The following is a 23512-nucleotide window of genomic DNA, read 5'->3' on the forward strand; positions in this document are numbered from 1 at the left end:
GAACACGGTCCTCCATTGATTGGAAGCAATCCTGTACCTGCTCCTCTGCCTTCCACAACTACCTCTTTGTTGTCCTCACCTCTGGAGGCTTGCTCTTTAGCTCTGCCTGTATGCAGGTAGGAGAAGGCCAGCCAAGCAGTCAGTTTTCCTGAAATGTGCTCCAGGCATGGAATCGTAGGCATTCCTAATCACAGTACAGCAATGGTCGAGTGTGTTGGGGCCCCTGGTGCTGCAGGTCATTTACAGATGGTAACCAGGCAGAGGTTTTATCAAACAAGCCTAACTGAAGTTCTTGACTGTGATTTGAAATGCCTCAGAGCAGGCTGTTTATATTTCGTGAGGACAGCATTCAATTTTGTGAGTGGCAAATTAACATCAGCTTGCGGCGGTAATATAACCTGCAGTCAGGATCACAGAGAATGCTCTTGCTTAGTAGAATAGTTGGCATGTAATTATCAGACATTCCAGGTCAGGGGAACATGACTATGACAAGGACATTGTGTCCAAGCATCAGAAAGAGATTATCATGATACACAGACCCCCACGTTTTGTCTTCTCCAAATCAGCAGACTGGTCCTGTATTGTATCAAGAAGCCTCTTAGGTCCTACCAACATATCCAGTGTCTCCAGAGTGAGCTATATCTCACAGATAACAGCAATTCCTCATTTCTTTGCATAATAGCAATCTTGCCCTTGGGTTCTCAATTTTGTCCTCCAGTGACTGTACATTTGCTAACAAGATGCTGGGTACAGGAACTTTCATTCCTTTATGATCCAAACATTAGAATGGGGAAGAAGTGTGATCCAAGTGACATTGAGATAAATGTGATCCAAGTGACAAGGAGCACCAAGATGGCACTGGTGAACCACAGCGACATGTTGCAGACAGCTTACAAAACTTCGAAATACTCTTCTTCTGAACTACTGTCACTGCAATCTGGAGCATGTAATTTTCCTTTAAGAGGCATACCTTTGAACCATCTTAATGAACTAGAGGTTTCACAGAATTCTGAAGGAGTCAATGGATTTAATTCTCAAACATACAGGTACCGCAAGTTTAAGTAGATATTAGTGCATCACCATGTCTGGAAGAAAGGGAGGAGGCTCTAAAGCAGACTGAAATGACAAGGAATAAAACTTCCATGATTCTTTATCAGGAGATCGGAGGTGGAGGGAGCTAACATCTTTAAGTTCCTTGGTGTTATCATTTCAGAGGATCTGTCCTGAGTTTCAGTATGTAAGTGCCATTACAAAGAAAGCATGGTGGTTCCTCTACTTTCTTACAAGTTTGCAAAGATTTGACATGTCATCCAAAACTTTGACAAATGTCTATGGATGTGGAGCGGAGAATATATTGACTGGTTGCATCACAGTCTGATATGGAGACACCAATGCCCTTGAATGGAAGAGCGTACAAAAAGTAATGTCGATGGTCCAGTCCATCACGGGAAAAGCCCTCTCCACCATTAAGCACATCTACATAATGCGCTGCCACAGGAAAATAGCATCCATGGTCAAGTATCCTCACCATCGAGGCCATGCCCTCTTCTCCCTCTGCTGCCATTAGGAAGAAGGTACAGGAGCTTCAGGACCCACACCACCAGGTTCAGAAAGTTACTATCCCTCAAATATCAGGCTTTTGAACCAGATGGGATAACTTCACTTAACGTCACTCACCCCATCAATGATCAGTTCTCACAACCTATAGACTTGCATTCAAGGATTCATCATCTCATGTTCTCGATATTTATTACTTTTTTTTTCTCTTTTTGTATTTGCAGTTTATTGTCCTTTCATTGATTCTATTGTCTTTCTTATATTTGCTATGAATGCCCACAAGAAAATGAATCTCCGAGTTGTTTATAGAGACATATACTGTATGTACTTAGATAATAAATTTACTATGAACTTTGAAATTTTTGAATGTGGAGTGATTGTTGACGCCAGAAAGAGTGGTTTGAGTATCTCGGAAACTGCTGATGTCCTGGGGTCTTCATGTGCGACAGTCTTTAGAGTTTACAGAGAGTGGTGTGAGAAATAAAAAGCATCCAGTGAGTGGCAGTTCTGTGGGTGAAAGCACCTTGTTAATGAGAGAGGTCAGTGGAGAATGGCCAGACTGGTTCAAGCTCATAGGAATGGTGAGTAACTCAAATAACCATGCGTTACAACAGTGGCGTCCAGAAGAGCATCTCAGACATATGCTCAACATCTCGTACCTGGAAGTGGATGGGTCCATGAACATATACTCAGTGGCCACTTTATTACGTGTAAGAAGTATGCAACGAAGTGGTCCACTGAGTGCCGATGAATGCGCAGTAAGGCAGTTACATTCGTGCCTGTTCAGTTTAGTTGTTGCCTGCAATTATTTGCTAATTGTCATTTTCTATCTATGGCTGAATTTTGTCCTGAGCTTATGACATGAGCATCAAATGCTTCATTAGCTGAGGAATTATAAACTGAATTGAACACTACGCAAAAGCCAGTGCCCATTTTCCCTTTTCATCAAAGCTCACCAGCTCTAAATGCATTCAATATACTGGGTTTTTTTTTGATTCTCGCACCGTTCTCTATAAACTCTAGACAGTGGTGTGTGAAAATCCCAGGAGACCAGCAGTTATTGAGATACTCACACTTCCCCATCTGGCTTCAAAAACTGCTCCATTGTCAAAGTCATTTATGTCGCATTTCTTTTCCATTCTGATGTTTAGCCTGCACAACAAATGAACTTCTTGACTGTGCCTGCATTGAGCTGCGGCCACATGATTGGCTGATTAGATATTTGCATTAATGAGCCTGTGTGTCTAATAAAGTGGCTACTGAGTCTATACCTAATGCAAATGCTCTCCTGTGCCCTAATAAAGCCCGCAAAAAGTCCAGAAATTAGTTATTGAATGCTTAGAACACATTCTGTACAGTAATACATTGACGTATGTGAATGAAGATGCAATTTGTGAAAACAGAGTAGAAAAGTCCTTTATCCCGTTACTTCATGATGCACATTTCTGGCAGCCATGTGTCAAACTCAGATGCAGACACTGACTTCATAATAACATTATAATGTTAACTTCATAGTAATACCATACGGATATGATAGTGATTCCATCATGCCTTTAATAATATATCTAAGTCATCCACATTGAGGAGGCAGTTTCTCTCCCTCTACAAAGGATGGAACTATTCTCTTGGGAGAAACATAGGAATAATATGAGAAAAGTCACACATACTTGCCTCTCTAATTTTCTGCTCATTAACTTTAATTTTAAAACTACAGACCATGGTAACCACTTTCCCCACTGATTGTAAAGGATGAGCTGAGAATACTGAAGTGAGAAATTTTCATTTTAATGTGTGCAGGGCACTGTGTCACAAAGGATACGTGTGTATAAACAGAACTGCAAAGATTGCTTTAATGGCTTTGAAGCCGTATCCCCATCCTTAATCTGCATTTCTTATTGAATATCTTTTTGGAAGGTCCTCATGATGCCAAGTTCTAGTTCCTACTAGCTGTTTGCCAAGTGCATCAATGTGCCATGAATTAGGTAAATGCTTCATGAACTTTTTTATATGGCGTAAAATGTCAGGCAGACAATAAGGTTACTTGAAAAACGATCTCTGTGCCCACTTGCTTTGGAAAGAGTGGGACTGGTTGCACCACAGGGTGTTTGATGACCATGTTGCTTGTTTCCTCTGCGCCACCCAGATTCCAGTATGCTAGGATTCTGGTGTTAGAGCAGAATTAACACCAGTAAGCAAAGTCTGAGCACCACCACTGTGAAGATGTTACTAAACAGCACCCCCCCCAAAATGGAAGTAAGTAATTTGTGGTCTACAGATGGGCTAGTGTAGCAGATGGGGGTAGCAAGGCTCCAATCGTCAGTGGGTTGCTGTATCTAATGCATACTCAGTACCTTCCTAACATATCGAAGAGAAAAGATCAGCTTCATTTGTCATTTATACATTGAAACATACAGCGATATGCGTCGATTTTGCATCAACAAACAACACATTCCGGAGATTGTACTGATAGCAGCCCACAAGTGTCACTAGGCTTCTGGCGCCCTAAGAGCACACCCACAACTCACTGAACATCATCATTCATCTTTGGAGTGTGAGAAGAAACCAGAGCATTTGGAGGATACCAACGTAGTTACGGGGAGAATGTACAAAATCCATAAGATAGCAACAGGAATTGAACCCTGATTAGTAATCGCCGGTGTCACAAGCGGTTGTGCAAACCTCTACAAAAGTCTACACAATCTCTCCTGAGCCTATGAATCAATCTGTTGTGTCTGTGCTACACTCTCATCCAAGGCAAGCATTTCCTTTTTATTAGGTAAAGAGACAAGCAGCAGTTTCATAAAAGCCTTCTACAATTTTAGCAAAGTTTCCTAATCCCCTTGCAACAAAGAAAGAAGTATTGAATTATTTTGCAATAAAGGTCAAGTAACTAATTTTTTTCTGAAGCATTTCTATTTTATATACAAGTGTATCTTGCATTGACCCAATTATTAGTTTGACCATTGACTTAAGTTAAAGAGCAAGAAAAAAAATAATACTACTCACCAATTAATATGGCTGGAACAATATTGAATATTTTGTAAATTTCTCTGCACCAGTTGTTCCTTCAATTATACAGTCAGTGGCCACTGTTTTAGATACATCTGTACACCTGATCATTAACACATATATCTGATCAAACAAGCATGTAGCAGTAACACAATGCGTAAAAGCATGCAGACATGGCCAAGAGGTTCATTGTTGTTCGGACTAAACATCAGAATAGGGAAGAAATGTGATCTTAGTGAGTTTAACTGTGGAATGATTGTTAGTCCCAGAGAGGGAGGTTTCAGTATCTCAGAATCTCCTGACCTCCTAGGGTTTTTATGGACAACAGTCCCTACAGTTTACAGAGAATGGTGTGAAAAGCAACAAACATCCAGTGAGTGGTACTTTTGCGGGTAAAAATGCCTTATTATTGAGAGAAGTCCGAGGAGAATGGCCAGACTGGTTCAAGCTGACTGGAAGGTGACAGTAACTCAAGTAACCATGCATTATAACAGTGGGGTGCATGAACATCAAATGTCAAACCTTGAAGTGGATGGGCTACAGCAGTAAACCATGAAAGTACACAGGTATGTTTATTAGGTACAGATGGTACATAATGGAGTGATCACTGAGTGTAATTCTCCATTTCATAAAACTTTCACATAATGATGCCCTCTCTGCTTTTGAGTAATGATTTTGAGGTGCTGTTACTTTTCAGATGCCCAGCCTACACTTCAGCAAATCGCATTCATCAGACAGCTATATCAAAATTCATTTCTTTAATCTTTGAAATAGATGGAAAAATGTGATAACATTTTTAATCCTGTTATTTCTTCCACTTTATTCCACATTGGGAAATGAATATGAATAAAAAACAGTGAAAGATCTTCCAGGTAGTCATTCATTAGCAAAGGAAAACAGGTGAAGAACCATTGCAGTAAGTATGGATTTTTCCTCAGTATACAGTTAATGGTAATTTGATTTGCCATCTTCCCTTACATACTCTCTCATACCCTACTGTTTGGATCCCATCTTTGTCAGCTGCTTGCATCCTCTGGAAGAATGCAACATCCTTGAGACTACATTGCAACAGCACATTCACCTCACTGGGAATCTAGTTAATCTGGATGCTCGGTGTCCTTTGCTTCTTGGCCACACCAAGCTGATTGTGGTCTTCAGAAAGGGTAGGACGAGGGAACACACAACAATCCTTATAAAGGGAGTAGAAGTGGAGAGGGTGAGCACTTTCAAGTTCCTGGATGTTAATATCTCGAGGACCTAACCTGGTCCCAGCATTTCGATGCAGATATAACGGCAAGACAGTGGGTATATTTCATTCGGAGTTTGAAGAGATTTGGAATGTCACCTAAAACACTTGAAAATTTCTACAAATGTAGCACAGAGAGCATTCTGATTGTCTGCTTCACCATCTGGTATGGGGGTATGGGGGTGGGGTGCTACTGTGCAGGATCAAAGTAAGCTGCAGAGGGTTGTAAAATTAGTCATCCCCATCATAGGTTCTGGCCTCCGTAGTAACCAAGACACTTTCAGGATCAATGCCTCTGAAAGGTGGCGTCCATCATTAAAGACCCTCATCACCCAGAGTATGCCCTTTTCTCATTGCTACCATCAGAAAGGAGGTACAGACGCCTGAAGGCACACACTCAGCGATTCAGAAACATCTTCTTTCCCTCTGCCATCCGATTTCTGAATGGACATTGAACCCATGAACACTACCTCACTACTTGTTTTTAAACTTATGTTTATTTAATTTAATTATTTGATATACTGTACATCTGTAATTCATAGGATTTTTTTCCTATATTATGTATTGCATTGTACTGCTGCAAAGTTAATGGATCTCATGATAGATATTGGAGATATTAAACCTGATTCTGATTTTGATTCACACACTGAGTTAGATTATGGTAGCATGAAGGCCATAATGTCAATAATGGAATTTAAATAATTAGATAAATCTGGATTATTTTGTTAACAGTTTCGGTAACGTTAACCATGGAAACACAAGATTGTGAACAAAAGGAAACCTACTGTCCTTACCTGTCTAGTCTAGTCCCACCCATCTGATTCTCAATTGCCTCCCCTGCTCAGTGACGGATAATAACATTTCCAGAAGCACCCACACCCAAGGAACAAATAAATAGAAAATCATCTTTCTCCTGTTGACTTTACCTTGTCTCACCTTCACTCCTGAACTCCTCTTTCTTTGCAGCCATTACAGTATTCTGATATATTTTCCCAATTATATTCATACCTTCAAAAATGCTCAGATTTGCTTTTATTGCTGTTAATGGCCACTTTTCTGTGACGAATCACAATGTATTTAAAATCTTCCTGCACCTTTGTTCCTATCCAAGCAGTAAGAATACATTTATCACTTTAGCTGATAGTATTAAGCAGCAGGATGTACAGAAGCTGGTACAAAGCCTCAGCAGTGAATTGTAATCTTGTTTCTATGCTGCCTTCTTCAATTATAACAGTACTGCACTTTGAAAAGTATTTTATCATCTATAAAGCACTTTGTGACAGCTTGAGAGTGTAAAAAAGGCCAAATAAAGGCACGTACAACTTACTTTGCTTTCATGAATTCATATTTTTATCAATTTTAATTAAGTGACTACATTTTTAAATTTTCCACCTTTACCTGTGAGCCAAAAGTGACACAAATATGACTTGACTCTTACCCACAGCATGTCGAGTTCACGGCCTGAATAGTTTCATTGTTCCTTTTACTGTGTACCCTGCAATGAAACTTTCTTAAAAATCGCAGGCTATGTGCAATTCACTACGTTTTAGCACAAAAGTTCCAATAATATCACAATGGCACAGTGCCAGCATGCTGTGATGCAGACTGACCCAGCATGAATCAATGCCCAGAGTTCACCAGTTTCAAACAGGTCGTGAAGAAATTCTCACCATGAGATCTATGCTACTCTGCAGGGAAAATCAGAAGGAGAACTATGGATCAATTTATGCATCTTCAATCATTGGTAAGAAAATAGCACAGGCTCAGAGATCTGTGGCAGGCATCAGAATCCAGTCAGTTCCAATACTTAACAAATCGTTGGGAGTATGCCATCTGTCTACTCCAATCCTTGTTGGTTTTTAATTCAACTGGATCCCACTGTCCAGGATGTTGGGCTCTCGAGTTAAAAAAAGCCATTGGAAAGCCGGCAGCCGCTGTCATAGAGTGGTAAAGCACTACAGCACAGAAACAGGTCCTTCAGCTTACTTCGCCCATGCTGCACTGCTATTCTGCCTAGACCTATCAACCTGCACTTGGACTTAGCCCTCCATACCCATACCCCTCCCATCCATGTACTTATCCAAACTTCTCTTAAATGTCGCAATCAAACCCCAATCTACTGGCAGCTCGTTCCACACAGGCAATAAATACCCCCTGAGTGAAGAAGTTCCCTTCAAGTTCCTTTTAAATATTTCACCTGACCTCTACTTCTGGTCTTACCCAACCTCAGTGGAGAAATCCAGCTTGAGTTTACCCTATCTATCCCCCTCATAATTTTGTACACCTCTATCAAATCTCCGCTCATTCTCTTATGCTCTAGGGAATGAAGTTCTAGCCTATGCAACCTTTCCCTGTAACTCAGGTACACAATTTCTGGCAACATCCTTGTAAATTTTCACTGTATTTTTCAATCTTATTGAAATCTTTCCTGTGGGTAGGTGAACAGAACTGCACACAATACACCAAATTTGCCCTCACCAATATCTTATACAACCTCAGCATAGCATCCCAACTCATGTATTCATTAATCTGATTTATGAAAGCCAATGTGCTATAAATTCTCTTTGCAACCCCATCTACCTGAAGCACTACTTTCAAGGAATTATGGATCTGTATTTCCAGATCCCCTTTGTTCTGCTGTACTATTCTCAGAGGCCAGTTTTCATTTTAACTGGCAAGTTTTCTTCTAGGATGAACAGATCTGGGAGAATATCCCACTTGCTGGAGAATCCACAACAAGCCTTAGGATAAGCAGTTAGACATTTTGGGCACAAGTTAGGAGGACTTCCTTCATTCCGAAAATTCAAAGCCCTTGAAGTATTCTTTAGTTAAAACAGGGTTCTTGAGTATGAAAGTTGAGCTTCGCTGATTTTTGGAATTCAGGAGAATGTCCATTGTTAACTGAATAAAGTTATAAAACTTCGAAAATCTATTCACATTTGTGTATCATCTTGGCATTCACCCCAGCTCTTCCTGTCAAAAGAAAAGTCCACCCACAATTGTATCCCTTTATTATGGGAATATACTGCTCAACTACAGAGCAGGATGTTAAATAATGTCAATGTTAATTTAATTCATATAATCTCACATAATCACACTTACACTGCTTCAAGTTTGAGTTGAGAGTTTGTCTGTCCATCACCATTACTATTATATTACTGGCAAAATAAAACTTGACAAAAGTGATTGCTACCTTGATCTCCAAATTATAAATAATAGAGAAGGTTAGGATTTATTTGTGTGATTCTGGAGGTTGTGATCAGTTTGACAATTCATTTGAACTTTGTTATTATTAATCAAGTGTTCTGCAGTACTAGATGTTTTACTACCTCTGCAAGACCTTTACAGAGATCTAAGAAAATAATATTTTATTCCTTTAACATCTTACCATGCTTGAAAATTTAAAGCTGTTTGTATCAAAGTAAATATTAATATTTAGCAATGTTAGTTCTTGTCAATATCATTTGAAGCAGAGTTCGAATTGGCAGGAACATAAATAAAAATATCAGCCTTTCTAGTTTGATACTTTACTGATGCTGTACTAGATTACTCATGTGCCTAAATACAGTTTGCCAGAATGTAACATCACACTGTTATTAACGTCAAACACCTCTTTATTTTACACGATGCCAAGGACTATTACATTGAATGTTAGGCATTAATAAAAAAAATCACAAATAGCAATTGGTTTTGTCCTACAAAACCAGGAGTTTATCTGATTTATACAGTTAACATGCAAAATTCATCAGTCTTAAAGTGCAGATACAATTACATCCTGGCACATGGGGCATGACCAGAGATTGACAGTAGATTTCATAAATAAATAATGTTGCTTCCCACTGGAATAACACAAGGAAAATGGACTCTAAAAGCCAAGAAGCAAAATCACATTCTATCTGCTAAAAACCATGTATCTCAGTTAACAAGGTGCACAATCCTAGGACATCTACAAATCTTAGTTTGTTATTTTAAGAATAACATGTTGCACTTTGCATTTGCTCAATGTAAAACTCAGTCTCATTTGCTTTTCTTTCTCAGCTTTTACTGTCAAGTATGCTTAAAACAAAATTTACGTGAATTCTTTTCAAATAACAAGTCAATTAACTTTGATGGAGTTGCATGGGTCTTTTATTGTTGCACTTTAAGTAGCACTAACAGAAAGACAGCTGACCATTATTTTAAAATGTGCTATCATTCCAATAGTTCAGCATTAAATTTTGTTATCAGGTGGAGTAAAGTGCAAGATAGCAATTATGTGACCTATTGAAGATTATGTTTTTGTTAAACTAGTTCTTTAAAAACTGTCGTAATTGGGAAATCTAATACCCTTACTGGTTTTAGCCAATGGCAGCAGATAGCACATCTATGTGAGGTACAGCACATCGGTTTATTTGGATTTGGAAATGCAAGTGCTGATGAAGGATAGTTAGCATGGTTCTGTTTGAAGAAGATCATTTCTCACAATTTGATTGAGGAGGTGACCAAGAAGACTTGACAGTGTGGTGGACATTGTCAATGTGGCCTTTAACAAAGATCCACCACATGGTAGGCTGGTCCAGAAGGATAGATCACATGGGATCTAGGGCAAGGTAGCAAATTAAATACAAAATTGGCTTGGTGGTTGGAGGCAGAGAGTGGTAATGGACGGTTGCTCTTCAGATTGGAGACCGGTAACTAAAAGTGTGCTGCAGGGAGTGGAACTGGGTCCTTTACGTTTCATCATAATTATTTGAAAGAGAATGTAGCTGGCATGATTTGTGATAATGCAGATGACACCAAGACTTGTGGTGTTATGGACAGTGAAGAAGATTGCTTAAAGTTACAATTGAATCTTGATCAACTGGGAAAGAGGTCAAGGGACTGGCTGATGGGATTTAACACGTCCGAGGGTAAAATAATGCATTTTGGGAAGTTAAACCAGGATAGCACATACATAGTGCACGGCAAGGCCCTGAGGAGTGTTACTGAACAGCATGACCTTGGGGTCCAAGTATGTTTCCCTGACAGAGTAGTAGGGATGGCTTGTGGTATGCTTGCCTTCATTGGCCAAAGCAATCAATATGGAATTAGGACTTCATGCTACAGTTGTATACCCAGTTGTTACACCACATTGAAATTATTGTGTGCAGTTCTGGTCACCATGCTTTACAAAGGATGTAATAAACTGGAAACAATGCAAAAAGGAATCGTATGAATGTTGCCGGGACTGGATGACTTAAGTTATAAAGAGAGATTTCTCTGGAGCAAAGGAGACTAAGGTTTATAAAGTTATGAGGGACAGAGCTTGGGTAGACAGTCACAATCTGTTCTCCCCAGGGTAGGGTAATGCAAACTTTGAGGACGCAGGTTTAATTTGGGATAGGAATCTGAGCACACAGAGGATGGTGGGTCTATGGAACAAGCTGCCAGAGGAAGTGTAGAGGTAGGTACAATAACAGCATTTTAAACACTTTTGGACAGGTATATGAGTAGGAAAGGTGTAGGGCAGTGTTTCCCAACCTGGGGTCTATGGACCCCTTGCTTAATGGTGTTGGTCCATGGCATAAAAAGGGTTGGGAATCCGTGCTTTAGGGGGATACGGGCCACACACAGGCTAATGGAATTAATGTAGGTAGGTATCTTTGTCATTATGGTCAAGTTGAGCCAATAGGCCTGTTTCTATGCTGTATAACTCTATGAATCTGTGATCCTTTAGCCCTTTGAAGAGCAACTCTAATTTCATTATTTCCCACAGCAGCTATTCTTGTGCCTCCCTGAGTGAAATTATCAACTTCGTTAAAAAAAAAGTAAAGATCAATTAGCGCCATGGATTCATGTATACTGGGGACTGATTTAAAACTGCTCAAATCCTTCCTCTTCAAGTAACAGATTGTTTGCATCTTTCTGAGCTAGCCATGGATCTTGATTCGACAAATATGGAATCCATTGCGTCACACAGCTGCCAACTGCCAGTATTTATAGAATAAGATTTACCGAAGATGTTTAAAGGGATGCTGTGACTCCCGTTACACTCATGAATCAAATTGTGGCTGCACTGCAGTCTCTTGTTTTTTCTCTGCTTTTGCTCTGAATGAACTGTGTAAATCGGGAACTAATCCTGATCTGAGATACAGTTGCCATATACAGCCAAGTTTGAAGAAACACAATTTCCATTTTCTAATTTGAAGTACAGAGTAAACACATTCCACTATTCACAGCTAAACATTTTTACAATAACAGATGGGAGATGGGCGCCTTGTACTTCTTTTTATAACCCAACTTTATATTGTTCATTCCAGCAACAGAATGTAAATCACACAATTTGCAGCTGACAATGCAGCCTTTATAATGCAACAAGTCCTTTATTACATTAAATTTGCACACTGGTCAATGATAACAGTTTCTAGTACATAACATTTGTTAACAACAAATGTTGCTCTATTATACATTTTAAATATTGGTGAAGCTAACTTCTAAGATCTCGATGAAGAAAGCGAAGAAATGTTTACCTTGTGCTTTTTCCCCTTAGGAGTTAGTGGAAGTACAAGCAAATTAACAGTGAGTGACAAGTATAATAGCCACCTGGTTCTCTTCTCACAGAACCTTTTATAATTACAGAGGCCAATTTTCAATTCAGAGATCCAAAAGTTCTTGTCCTCCCCATTTTGTGATTCAGTCATTTAAATCTCCTGCGATGGCCATGGTCACTGACCTCAACCAATTTTTAAAATTACTGTCAATATTCTCACTCATTAGACCTTCCTTAAGTAGAACTTTAACTAAGCAGACACACCTCAAGGGACTGCAGGTGTGGTTTTCCATCCATATCATCACATCCTAGAAGCTGACTGTTGATCAACAGTTCATTTTTGATTTTAGAAAGCTTCAAAGTATTTCAGTTTGTTCAGCGGACACTAAAAACAACATCTTTCTTGTTGCATTATTTATTCTTCACAAGGATTTCGTTAGGACATTACAAATTTGAGACTTTCTTTTACTTAGCTTTGAGCTTTTAATCTAAACTGCACTTTGCATGATGATTAACTTTGACAAATAATACAATTAATGAAAATATCTAACAAAGTTGTCTATTAAGTAGCGTTGTTAACCATGAGACATTTAGCACTCAGGAGTACTGATAACAGTGCAAATTAACAAGTCTCAAAATGCTGCAATTTATCAGTGCTCTGATAGCCAAAATCAATTTTAGTTTAATATTAGGCTGGGTTTCCCACTGATTGACAAGCTCCTGAAGCACACTGAGGCCCAGTGAGCAGACTTCGTTGGGGAGCTCAACTTCAGGCTGAATGAGGTGCAGGTCATTCAGTCCTGCAGGTACCTCCAGAATGGCTTTGACAACCATTGAGAACATGCTGTCCAACCACAGGCTCACCAGCTGTTAATGCCATCATGAAACTGAAAAAAATCAAGCACTATTAAATATTTTTAACCTAACTAACCTTCACTCAGATAGGCTCACTTATCATTCTCGTAGTGATTGTTTTGTCCAGATATACTTTAACTAGGTCACTGAACTGCACAGGATTCTCAGTGTAAGTGCTGGGAAATCTGAGGAAGGAAGCTCAGTCCCATTGGACTCTAAGGGAGATGCACCCGTGCAATGCAGGTGTCCTGGGACTGACACTTACCACGAGCATAAAAGCTCCACTTCAGTCTGTACTCAGGCGTCCCAAGCTTCCACACAGTTAAGTGCTTAAAAACTGGCAGATGCAAGCATATTTAGTGACTTTTAAGCATACGTTCTGCAGCAAATAAAAAAGGTGAGACTTTATAAGGAAGATAGGGTTTCAGTGACACAGCCAGAATCAACAGCAGTAACTGAAAAAAAAACTTTGTGTTCTTGTTCTACCAATAATGGTGCTGAGAGCAACTACCACAGCAATGCTAATGGCAGCCTAGCACAGATTGCAGACTGATCTTGAGTCTTTCCTGATATGTTGGGTTTAAATATTCACTAAATAAGCTGGTCAAATTATTACATCATAAAAACTGCGATCTCTGAAAAAATCGTAACATTCTATAGTGAACATATGAATGTAACTGAAAGTGGAGGGTTGAAATCCCAATACTGAGGTATTCGCCACCTACCACCATGCTGTTAATTATTTCAGGTTTACATATAAATGGTAATTTACAATATACACACTCCTGATACACTTGGGGATATCGCACTGTCCTTACCATTGATATGACAATGTTTCAGAATCCTCAGTGATTAAAACACTTTTAAACTTGGCTCACTCTTTGAACAACAATTAAAAAAATAAATGTTGGAAATCATTAATGGCAAAAATAAATGCAGAAAATATTCAGCAGATCATGGTGTAGAGGAAGGAACAAAATTAACATTTGAGGTCGATGGAAAATCCCCGGGTTTTGCTCAGCTCACTGAGTATTTCCACCATTTTTTACCACAGCCTTTATTAGAGGAAAATCTATTCTGTCATTCAGGGAGAAAAGGCTATTCAAAGTGATGGAATTATGACCACTCTTCAACATCTATGCTATGTGAATACTATGGGATAAAACTGCATTTACTGTATTGGTAAAAGTGCAACTCCTCTCCTTATAAGGAAAAAAAAACTAACAAAGTAACATCCACTAAAAAATAAAACAAATAAGGAATTACTTCGAAGAGAGCTTCATAACCATAACGTGAGGAAAACATGGAACTTGCCACCAAAGGAAATGGTTAAAGCAAGATTTCAATGGAGGAAAGGGTTGGAAAAAGGGAAGAGGGAATATTCTCATATTTGGATTAGGAAGGACATCACAGAGAAGTAGTAACTAATCATGATCAAAAGCTGAATGGTCTATTTTGGAGGAACTCAGCAGGTCAAGCAGAATCTGTGGAGGCAAAAAGGATGGTCAATGTTTCACGCTAAGAAACTGCATCAAGACTGAGAGTTTAGAGGAAGAATAGCCAGTGATGAGAGAGTGAGTGAAGGATGAGAAAGGAGCTAGTAGGTGATAGGTGGAACCAGGTGAGGCAGGGAATGATTGGCAGATGGAGCCAGGTGGGGAGGGAGGAGAAGGGCTTAGAGACAGAGGCTGGTGGGTGACGGGTGGAAATAGATAAGGAAAGAAGCTATTAGGCAGATGGAACCAGGAGGGAGAGGGGAGGGGAAAACTAAAATGTGCAATTTTGCAATGTCAACATAAAGCCAACAGATCTAGGAAAAATATGATGTACAGTACATTTATGAAAGGCTCCAGATTATTTTACATCCATTTAGCATTAGGCATTCAAAGAATTTAGATACTCATGCATTATAAGATCTTTTTTCCTGACATTTTAAGAAGCTTTTGAAGATTAAGATTTCTTAAAATTGGTCACAACTCTGTCATTATCTACCAGAGAGGAATTTTCCAGGGTCAAAATATAAATTTGTTTCTCATATGAAGGGGAAAATGAACTTTTATTAGCAATACATTTCTGATCTTGAGTATATGAGTTAAAGCATAGGAGTTGTCTCTTTCTAGAACTTCCTATCTGGACATTTCTAGAAAGTGAAATTTCATATTTGAACTGGAATATTACAAATGCAGCTCTATTATTTCAAAATAAAGACCAGTCTATTGAATGAGAAAGTGGGAAATGTAGATTCTTTAATTTAATATTAGTTATGAGCAGTCATAGCAAAATATCTTTAAGGATAAAGTAACAAGTATCAGTTCATTAACAAGGATTGCCACAAATTTCTAAGTAACCTGGTTTTTTTTATGTTGCTATTGATCTGGTGTACAAAGTGATAATGCGTATAGTAATTATAGTCATTTCTAATCAACAAGCTCCAATACCTGGGCCTCTGTACCTCCCTCTGCAACTGGATCCTTGACTTCCTCACTGGGAGACCACAGACTGTGCTGGTCAGAAATAATATCTCCTCCTCACTGACAATCAACTCTGGCCCACCTCAGGGATGCGTACTTAGCCCGCTGCTCTACTCTCTCTACACTCACGACTGCGTGGCAAGGTACAGCTCAAACGTCATCCATAAATTTGCCAATGATACAATTACTGTTGGCAGAATTTCCTATGGTGATGAGAAGGTATACAGGAGGAAGATGGATTTCGCTGGTTGAGTTGTGTTGCAACAATAACCTTGCATTTAATCAAGGAATTGATTGTGGACTTCAGGAAGGAGAAGTTGAGGGAACATACACCAGTCCTCACTGAGAGAAGAGAACTGGAAAGGGTGAGCAGTTTCAAGTTCCAGGGTGTCAACATCTCTGAAGATCTATCCTGGGCCCAACATATTGATATAATTACAAAGAAGGCATGACAGTGGCTATATTTCATTAGGACTTTGAAGAGACTTGGTATGTCACCAAATACACTTGCAAATTGCTACATTCTAATTGGTTGCACTACTGTCTGGTATGGAAAGGCTATTGCACAGGTTTGGAAAAAGATGCAGAAAGTTGTGAACTCAGCCAGCTCCATTATGGGTGTTAGCCTCCTCAGCATCAAGGTCATCTTCAAAAGGCGATGCCTCAGAAAGGCGGTGTCAATCATTAAGGTCCCCATCACCCAGAACATGCCCTCTTCTTATTGCTACCAGGAGCTTTAAGATACAAACTCAACATTCCAGGAACAACTTCTTCCTCTCTGCCATCAGATTTCTGACTGCACAATGTATCTATGAAAACTACCTCACTATTTTTCCTTCCTCTCCTTTTGCATGACTTAATTAATTTATTTTTTTAATATATACTTAATGTAATTTATAGTTTTATTATGTTTCGCAATGCACAGCTGCAACAAGATCACAAATTCCATGACATATCCCATTAATATTAAACATGATTCTGATTCTGAATTAATTACAGTCTTTGAAAACTTTCTGCAAATAACTTATTATAAAAAATTGTAGTGCATGAAATTGAACACAACATTATTGCTAACTGGGAGGCAAGGTTTACAGAGGAAGGATTGAGGGTTTGTTCTTTGATGGACAGGATGTGACAAGTGGAATTCTCCAGAGGGATGTTGCTGGACCTAAGTTCAAGATTAATTTGGAGCCAGTCATTTAGGTCAGAGTAAGGAAATGCTTCATGCTAAGACACCAGCAGCCATGGAAGTTCAAAATAGTGACCTTGCACAAAAATCATGAAAAACTAATGTACAATTTGTGAAAGCATAAAAAGTTCAGTTATCTAATGCCCTTTATTATAAGGGAGATCGGAATATAAAAGTTAAAGAGATGCTGTCAAAGAGCACTGTGTTCAGCTTTGGGTACTACAGCTTAGAAAGGATATACAGTTTGCTTTGTGATGGGACAAGGAATATTAACATATACACCAGAATGGTGTTGTGGATTAAAGGATTAAGTTATCATGTCAAGTTATAAAAAAACTTAGTTTGTTTTTCTTTGAACATTTAGAGATGCATGCTTAAAATGATCAAGTGCTTAATAAAATGATAAAAGAATGTAAATAAATTCCTTTGATGAAGAAATAAAGCATGAATGGACGTAATCATAAAATTAGTGAGAAATAAGCTTATCACCATGGCAACCCTGGCTTCACTTTATCAGAGATATTCCCTTTGTTCTATCTATCCCTCCTCCAACAATTCTGCACTTTAAAACTATTTTTCTATTTTTCCTAAATACTAATAAAGGGTTTTCAACCTGAAATGTTAATTTATTTGTTTCTATGGATGCCTCCTGACCTGCAAACTGTTACCACATTTTCTGGTTTTATTTAAGATTTACAGCATTTGCAGTATTCTGATTTTCATTTAAGGGTTGAATTGATCTACTGCTCTTTCTTTGTCTTATCCAAGAGCTGAGCATGTCAATAAACAAAAGAGATTTTTATTGACAGGAAGGATTTCAAAATAAAACCACTAATATGTTTCTATAGCTTCTGCTTTCAATGTCAGCAGAAAGCATTAACAAGAACAGATTCCTCTTTCTGGATTTTGCTGTGATTGTAGTCCTTGAAAAAGATGTCCTTGAAATATTTCTTGTATGAGGACTATGAAAACTATGAATTATGGTGTCACCTTCTTAGTTTTTTTTTAGCCAAGAGCTGCATAGGTATAGATGTATTAAATAATATCCCAATTGTGCCATAAATTATGATCCCACTTAGATAAATGCAGCATTTACATTTATATTTTATATATTGCTTAAGCATGCTGCATAATTAGGAATTATGAGCACACTTCTCAATAATGTGAACACGTCACACTCATAAATTTTCCACCATCTTCCTCATCTGAGAATTAAACCAACCACTTTCCATGTTCAGACAATATGCCCTTTATGTTTAGATCTACTGCAAAGGTTTTGCAACTGTTTTAAAACACCTGGCTCTTTCATACCTGCACCTGAGGTAGATATCCTTCTTCAAATGAAACACTACAATTGTAAACAATAATAATTTTAAATCATGATTATAACTAAAAAGATTTACCTTCATAATGTAGTGCCTTTCCTGAAGGCCTATCCATTCCATGGACCCACCACTTAACTACGTTAACTATAGGAAAAGTGGGTGTCCTGATTTTACAGAAATTTAAAACTATTTTTTGGAATGGATCCTCTCAAATAATCAAAGTATTACTAAACAATCTTCAACATCCATACTTTGTCTGCAAACTGATCCCAACTAGCATAATCATGTTATTATAAGCACATATAAACTCTGAATGTTATACAAAGCCTTAAGGACATGTGACGCTATGTTAATTGTGCTTATGTAGAATATATATATAGTTGTGAGGAACTGTCCAAAATGAGTATAATGTGTTGTTATTTATACATTGATATTGTGGCAGTAGGCTATTAATATCAGAAATAATTTATTGGGATTCAATAATAAATATTCCACATGATGAAATAACCTTCCTCAATGGAGGTCTCATGTCACCCAAGACAATTCACTTGGCAACGTAATTTCTTGAGTATCAATTTTCATTCGGCCAAATATATTGAGTGACTTTTTCTTGGAATTCAGGATATGGTGTTAATAAAATAGATTGGTGTAGAAATTATTGTTTAACATGAATGCACCTAATATTAAAGCATTGTATGATATTCAGGCATTTAATATAAATGCTTGAGTCAAAATGTTTGGCAGAAAAAGTGCTACAAAAATGTGAAAAACCGTAATCTGATTTTTGGTCAGACAATAGTCTCCAGAGTAAAATCACCCTTTTTTAATTCACAAAAATGATGCAATAATTTATAAAGCTCATAATAAATAAAAATAATAATCACCTTTACCTGTGCTGCATTCATTAGGACCAAGAGTTGAGTCTAGAAAAAAGTAATTTCATTAGCACATGCTTTCTATTTATATCAACTCATTCTGGCAGTATCTATACAATATTATTTCAAACAGCAGCTTAAAGTAATGTCAGAAATGGAGCAGTGTCTGACAATTAAAGTCTCTCCTCAAAATCACCTAATTAATTATGCCAAATAATGACCAAATTTAAAAAGGAAATTACCATCTAACCATCATTGTCACTTTAATAAACACTGCTAAATTACTAAATGAATGCACATTTACTTACATTTAATTTCCTCCTTATTAGTTTTGCCTGAATGATAGCATACTTCATGTATTACTCCCTTCTAAGGTATTTCTGAATTCAGATTACAAAACCAATCTGTGGCAAACAGTAAAGAGTGAATGGGACTTCTGTTTGGCCCATGACATTATCAGATAGCTGCACAAACATTTATGTTGGTTCTGGGACTTTCTTTATCCAATATTTAAAAGCAAGTGATTGGAATTATGTCACATCTTATTTTGTTAAGATCGCTTATATACATGCAACAAGCAGCATTGCACATGGAAATGAATCAGTCAGGTCAATATCTGCCACATAACCAAAAAAAGAAGGAAATAAGTAACCTTAGTTTCTAGGGTACAGTGAATATATTATTTCATTTTTAATAGACATTGATCTGTAAATTTAAATATTAATATTGGAGGGAATACATATCTGAAGATACCAATACTAGACCACTTAATAAGAGTTGCTTGCTATAATTAATAAGCACAGCAATATTGGAGAGTGTTAGTATTGTTGTACATGTGACAGACATTAGTTTAATGAAACTCTGAAAAGGACCTCTCTGTTTCCAAACAATTTAGACTTGTCCTAAACAACAGGAGTATAATGAGATTTACTATATTCCCACTCATACTACTGTTTTTAGTATTACAGTGTAAACCAAATTCTTCAAATCAACAGCTTGGCTCTCATTTGATGTGTGCGAGCCAGATGGGCGAATGCAATCACTAAATTGCTTTTGCTGCAGATTCCAAGCTAATACAAGTGTTTTCTTTTCATGGCAAATCAGTTGGAAATGCTGCCCGAGTCTTCTTTTTAAGGGACCTTGAGAGAAATGTGATTTGATCATTCAGAATTATTGTCGGCAACAATCATCATATCTCTACATTCACACAGCCTCAGCTGATGTCTCCGTGGAGACTGAGATGGCCACTTGAGCTACTTTCACAGTGCTTTTGATGCAGTTCCTGGCTGCCGCTTGCATGGTGCCAGGATAGTTCGCCTGCTTCTGCTGGCAGTCTGACTCGAGGCTGTTTTCCAATGGCTGGGCTGAAGCTGCCTTACAGGAGCAGAACATGCTACGGAAAGCATGCCTCAGATCTTTGCTCCTCAGAGCATAAATAATAGGATTGACTGTTGAATTGAGCAAACACAGCATACTGCAGAAGGCAAATATTGTCTTTACCAGTTTGTTCATTTTCCCAAAGACATCGTACACCATGATGGCGAGGAGAGGACCCCAGCAGATGATGAGAACGACAAGGATGAGGACAAGTGTCTTGGCCAGTCGGATGTCCATGCGAGTTTGATCAAGTCGAACAGTCTGCACCCTGGTGCCTTCGGCCACCTGGACAATTATGCTCTTCTGGGTGCCACGTTGAATCATGCGGACAGCATGGGCATGAGCCTTCCACAGTATGTAGACATAGGCATAAATGATAAAAATCAACAAAACGCTAGTAATACCAATCCAGAACATTAAGTAATTCTCATCAATGAGTGGAAAGATATCGGAGCAGACAGATTTCAGTTTTTTACAGTTCCAGCCCAACAGAGGGAGGACAGCAATTATTATAGATATGGTCCACATGACAGTGAAAGCAACAACTGCCTTTGGCCGCGTGACAATCCTCTTATAGGCAAGAGGCTTGTGTATGGAGATGTACCGGTCTATGGCAGTCAGGAAGAGGCTACCCACTGAAGCAGTGAAAGAAGCTGTGACGCCACCTAGTTTGAATAGGAAGACACTTGGGCTGTCTTTTGTTTGAAACACGTGGAAATCTACAAAACTATATACAAAAATCACACTGCCCAAAAGGTCAGCCACAGCCAGGCTGCCAATAAAATGATAAGATGGTTTGTATCTGAGAGTGCGAGATCGGATAATAACAAACAGAATCAATACATTCTCTAGAACTGTGAAAGTCCCCAAGGTCAATGCCAATACAGCAATAGCCATCTGTTGACTGGGGGTCAGAATCATAAAGCATTCCATGTCCATGAAGTTTTCTCCACACTTTATTGTATCATTCATAATTGATTGGTTGTACAGGAAATTACTAGCATTCATTGAATCATGGAGGTTGGCACTGGATAAAAGTTCTTCCCCTGATGTCATTTTTTCTAGGTGGGGGTTGCCTTTTCCAAGGGAGGGGTGCCGATTCTGTGTGACATAACCAACTTTTGTCATGTTGAGGTCCAACTTACTGTCATCGTATTGAACTTCATTAGATGCAATATAAAGGAGGTCTGTCGTAATTGTCCTGAAAGTTGTGTCTGAAAGGGCTTCTAGTAGAGATTTCATGATTAGCTTTTAGTGCGTCTTTCCAAGAATGCAAATGAGCTGAGGAAAAGCTAGGATGAAGGAAAACAGCAATTATTAAACATGCGTATTATAGAAATGAACATAGTTACACAAACCTTTATATGATTGAAATATCATAAAACTGTTTAATTTTAATATATTTCCTTTATTGTATTGTTTTATGTACAGTAGGAACACCCAGCCAGATTGCAGATGGTTTGGTTAATTGCTATGGGGTAAATGCAAGCAGGCTTTTTCCATTGAGGTTGGGTAGAACCAGAACCAGAGGTCATGGGTTAAAGGTAAAAGGTGAGAAACTTAAGGGGAACATGACAGGAAACTTCTTCACTCAGAGGGTCATGAGAGTGTGGAATGAGCTGCCAGCATAAGTGGTTCATGTGAGGTTAATTTCAATATTTAAGAGAATTTTTGTACATGGATAGTTGGTGTATGGAGAGCAGTTTGATGGAGGTAGACAGTTTAAATGGTTTTGGCCTATTTCTGTGCTGTACTTCTCTATAACTCTGTGAACTACTCTGTAATAATTTCTACTCACTGCATTCTTATGGTGAAATGCGGTTTGCAGTGTGCAATAATACTCAATCGCCTTACTTTTGTTTCATTTTCTCTCGTATGTAAAGTGTTTTTAAATAGACTTTGTAGATTGCTATGTGTGTTGTGCTGTTTAAATGAAATCTGCTTGATTTCTGTAGAGACTTTTTGCTGTGAATTGTGTCTTAAATTCTGCTCTGCCCTGCCCCTAACTGATTATTCACATCATTGTAGTCAGCTAGACACACTGTACCACCACTCAGTGAAGAGCTCCATAATAATTACAAACAGGAGTCAGTCATTTGGCCCTTTGAGCCTGCTATGCAATTCATTAAGATCAAGTCTGATCCTTAAACTTGGCTCCATTTTCCTAAGTTATTCTCCAAAGGATTATGAAATATTTGCAGCACAAAGACAAAATATTCAGTCAAAATATTCTCATCCTACTCTTCTCTATCTAATCCCATTAGAGTATCATTTTGACCTTTCTGTTATGTATTTGTCTTTCCCTTAAACTTTCTATTTGCTTAAATTATTCCTAGTTCCACATTCAAACCATTTGCTGGATAAAAAAAAATAAAAGTTTCTTCTGAATTCCCCTTTTGATTTATTACTGGCTCCCTTAAACATAAGCTATTACTGATAAATTCTTGTCTTGCCTGCAAGCATAAAAAATGCAGCATCATGCTCATCAAACTACATAGAATCATACAATTTTCTGTCAAATAATGCTGAAGGTTGATTTTAATAAGAGTAATTTGATTGCTTTAGGCAAAGTGCAAAGTGGAATGAAGGATTCAGAGAGGAAAAGAAGAAAGTTAGTAATGTCATGTCTAAGGATTTGATGTAGGACTGGAAGGATATTAATTTTCGGTGACATTATATACTTGTTACAAATGGGACTTACTCGGTGATTTGGATGTTTTGATGTTAAGGATATATAGGTCCTCTTGTTTGGTGTATGAAATGATAAAAGAAAGATTTTAAAGATTATCTTTATTCGTCACATGTTCATCAAAATATCTGGTGAATTCTGTCCGCTTTGCATCAAATCTAATCAAGTCAGCAAAGATTGCACTGGGCAAGCCAGCCTATTGCCACTCTGCTGGCAGCAACATAGCATGGCCATAACTCACTCACCCTAACCATACATCTTTGGCATGTGGGAGGAAACCCACATGGTCTCGGGGAAAACGTACAAACTCCTTACAGACAGCCTTGGAATTGAACCCCGATCTTACAGCTGCCTATTGTAAAGCACTGTACTATCTGCTACGCTGCCCTGCTGCCCTAAAAGATGTAACTG

At 38.3% G+C, this 23512-nt stretch overlaps 1 protein-coding gene across 4 annotated transcripts in view; it reads right to left on the reverse strand.

Moving 5' to 3' along the window:
- Positions 1 to 9411: 9411 nt before the first annotated feature.
- Positions 9412 to 23512, reverse strand: part of cnr1 (cannabinoid receptor 1) — a 31627-nt gene continuing 17526 nt past the window's right edge. For 3 of the 4 annotated variants that reach the window (XM_063040365.1, XM_063040364.1, XM_063040363.1), the window contains exon 3: positions 9412 to 21704. In XM_063040365.1, coding sequence (XP_062896435.1) covers positions 20239 to 21654 — 1416 coding nt within the window. In that variant the 5' untranslated portion in view covers positions 21655 to 21704 and the 3' untranslated portion in view covers positions 9412 to 20238. The remainder of the gene's footprint in view (positions 21705 to 23512) is intronic. The other variant, XM_063040366.1, reaches the window with a different exon arrangement.

Source organism: Mobula hypostoma, chromosome 2, assembly GCF_963921235.1.
Source record: "Mobula hypostoma chromosome 2, sMobHyp1.1, whole genome shotgun sequence".
In the NCBI taxonomy this organism is placed as follows: domain Eukaryota; kingdom Metazoa; phylum Chordata; class Chondrichthyes; order Myliobatiformes; family Myliobatidae; genus Mobula; species Mobula hypostoma.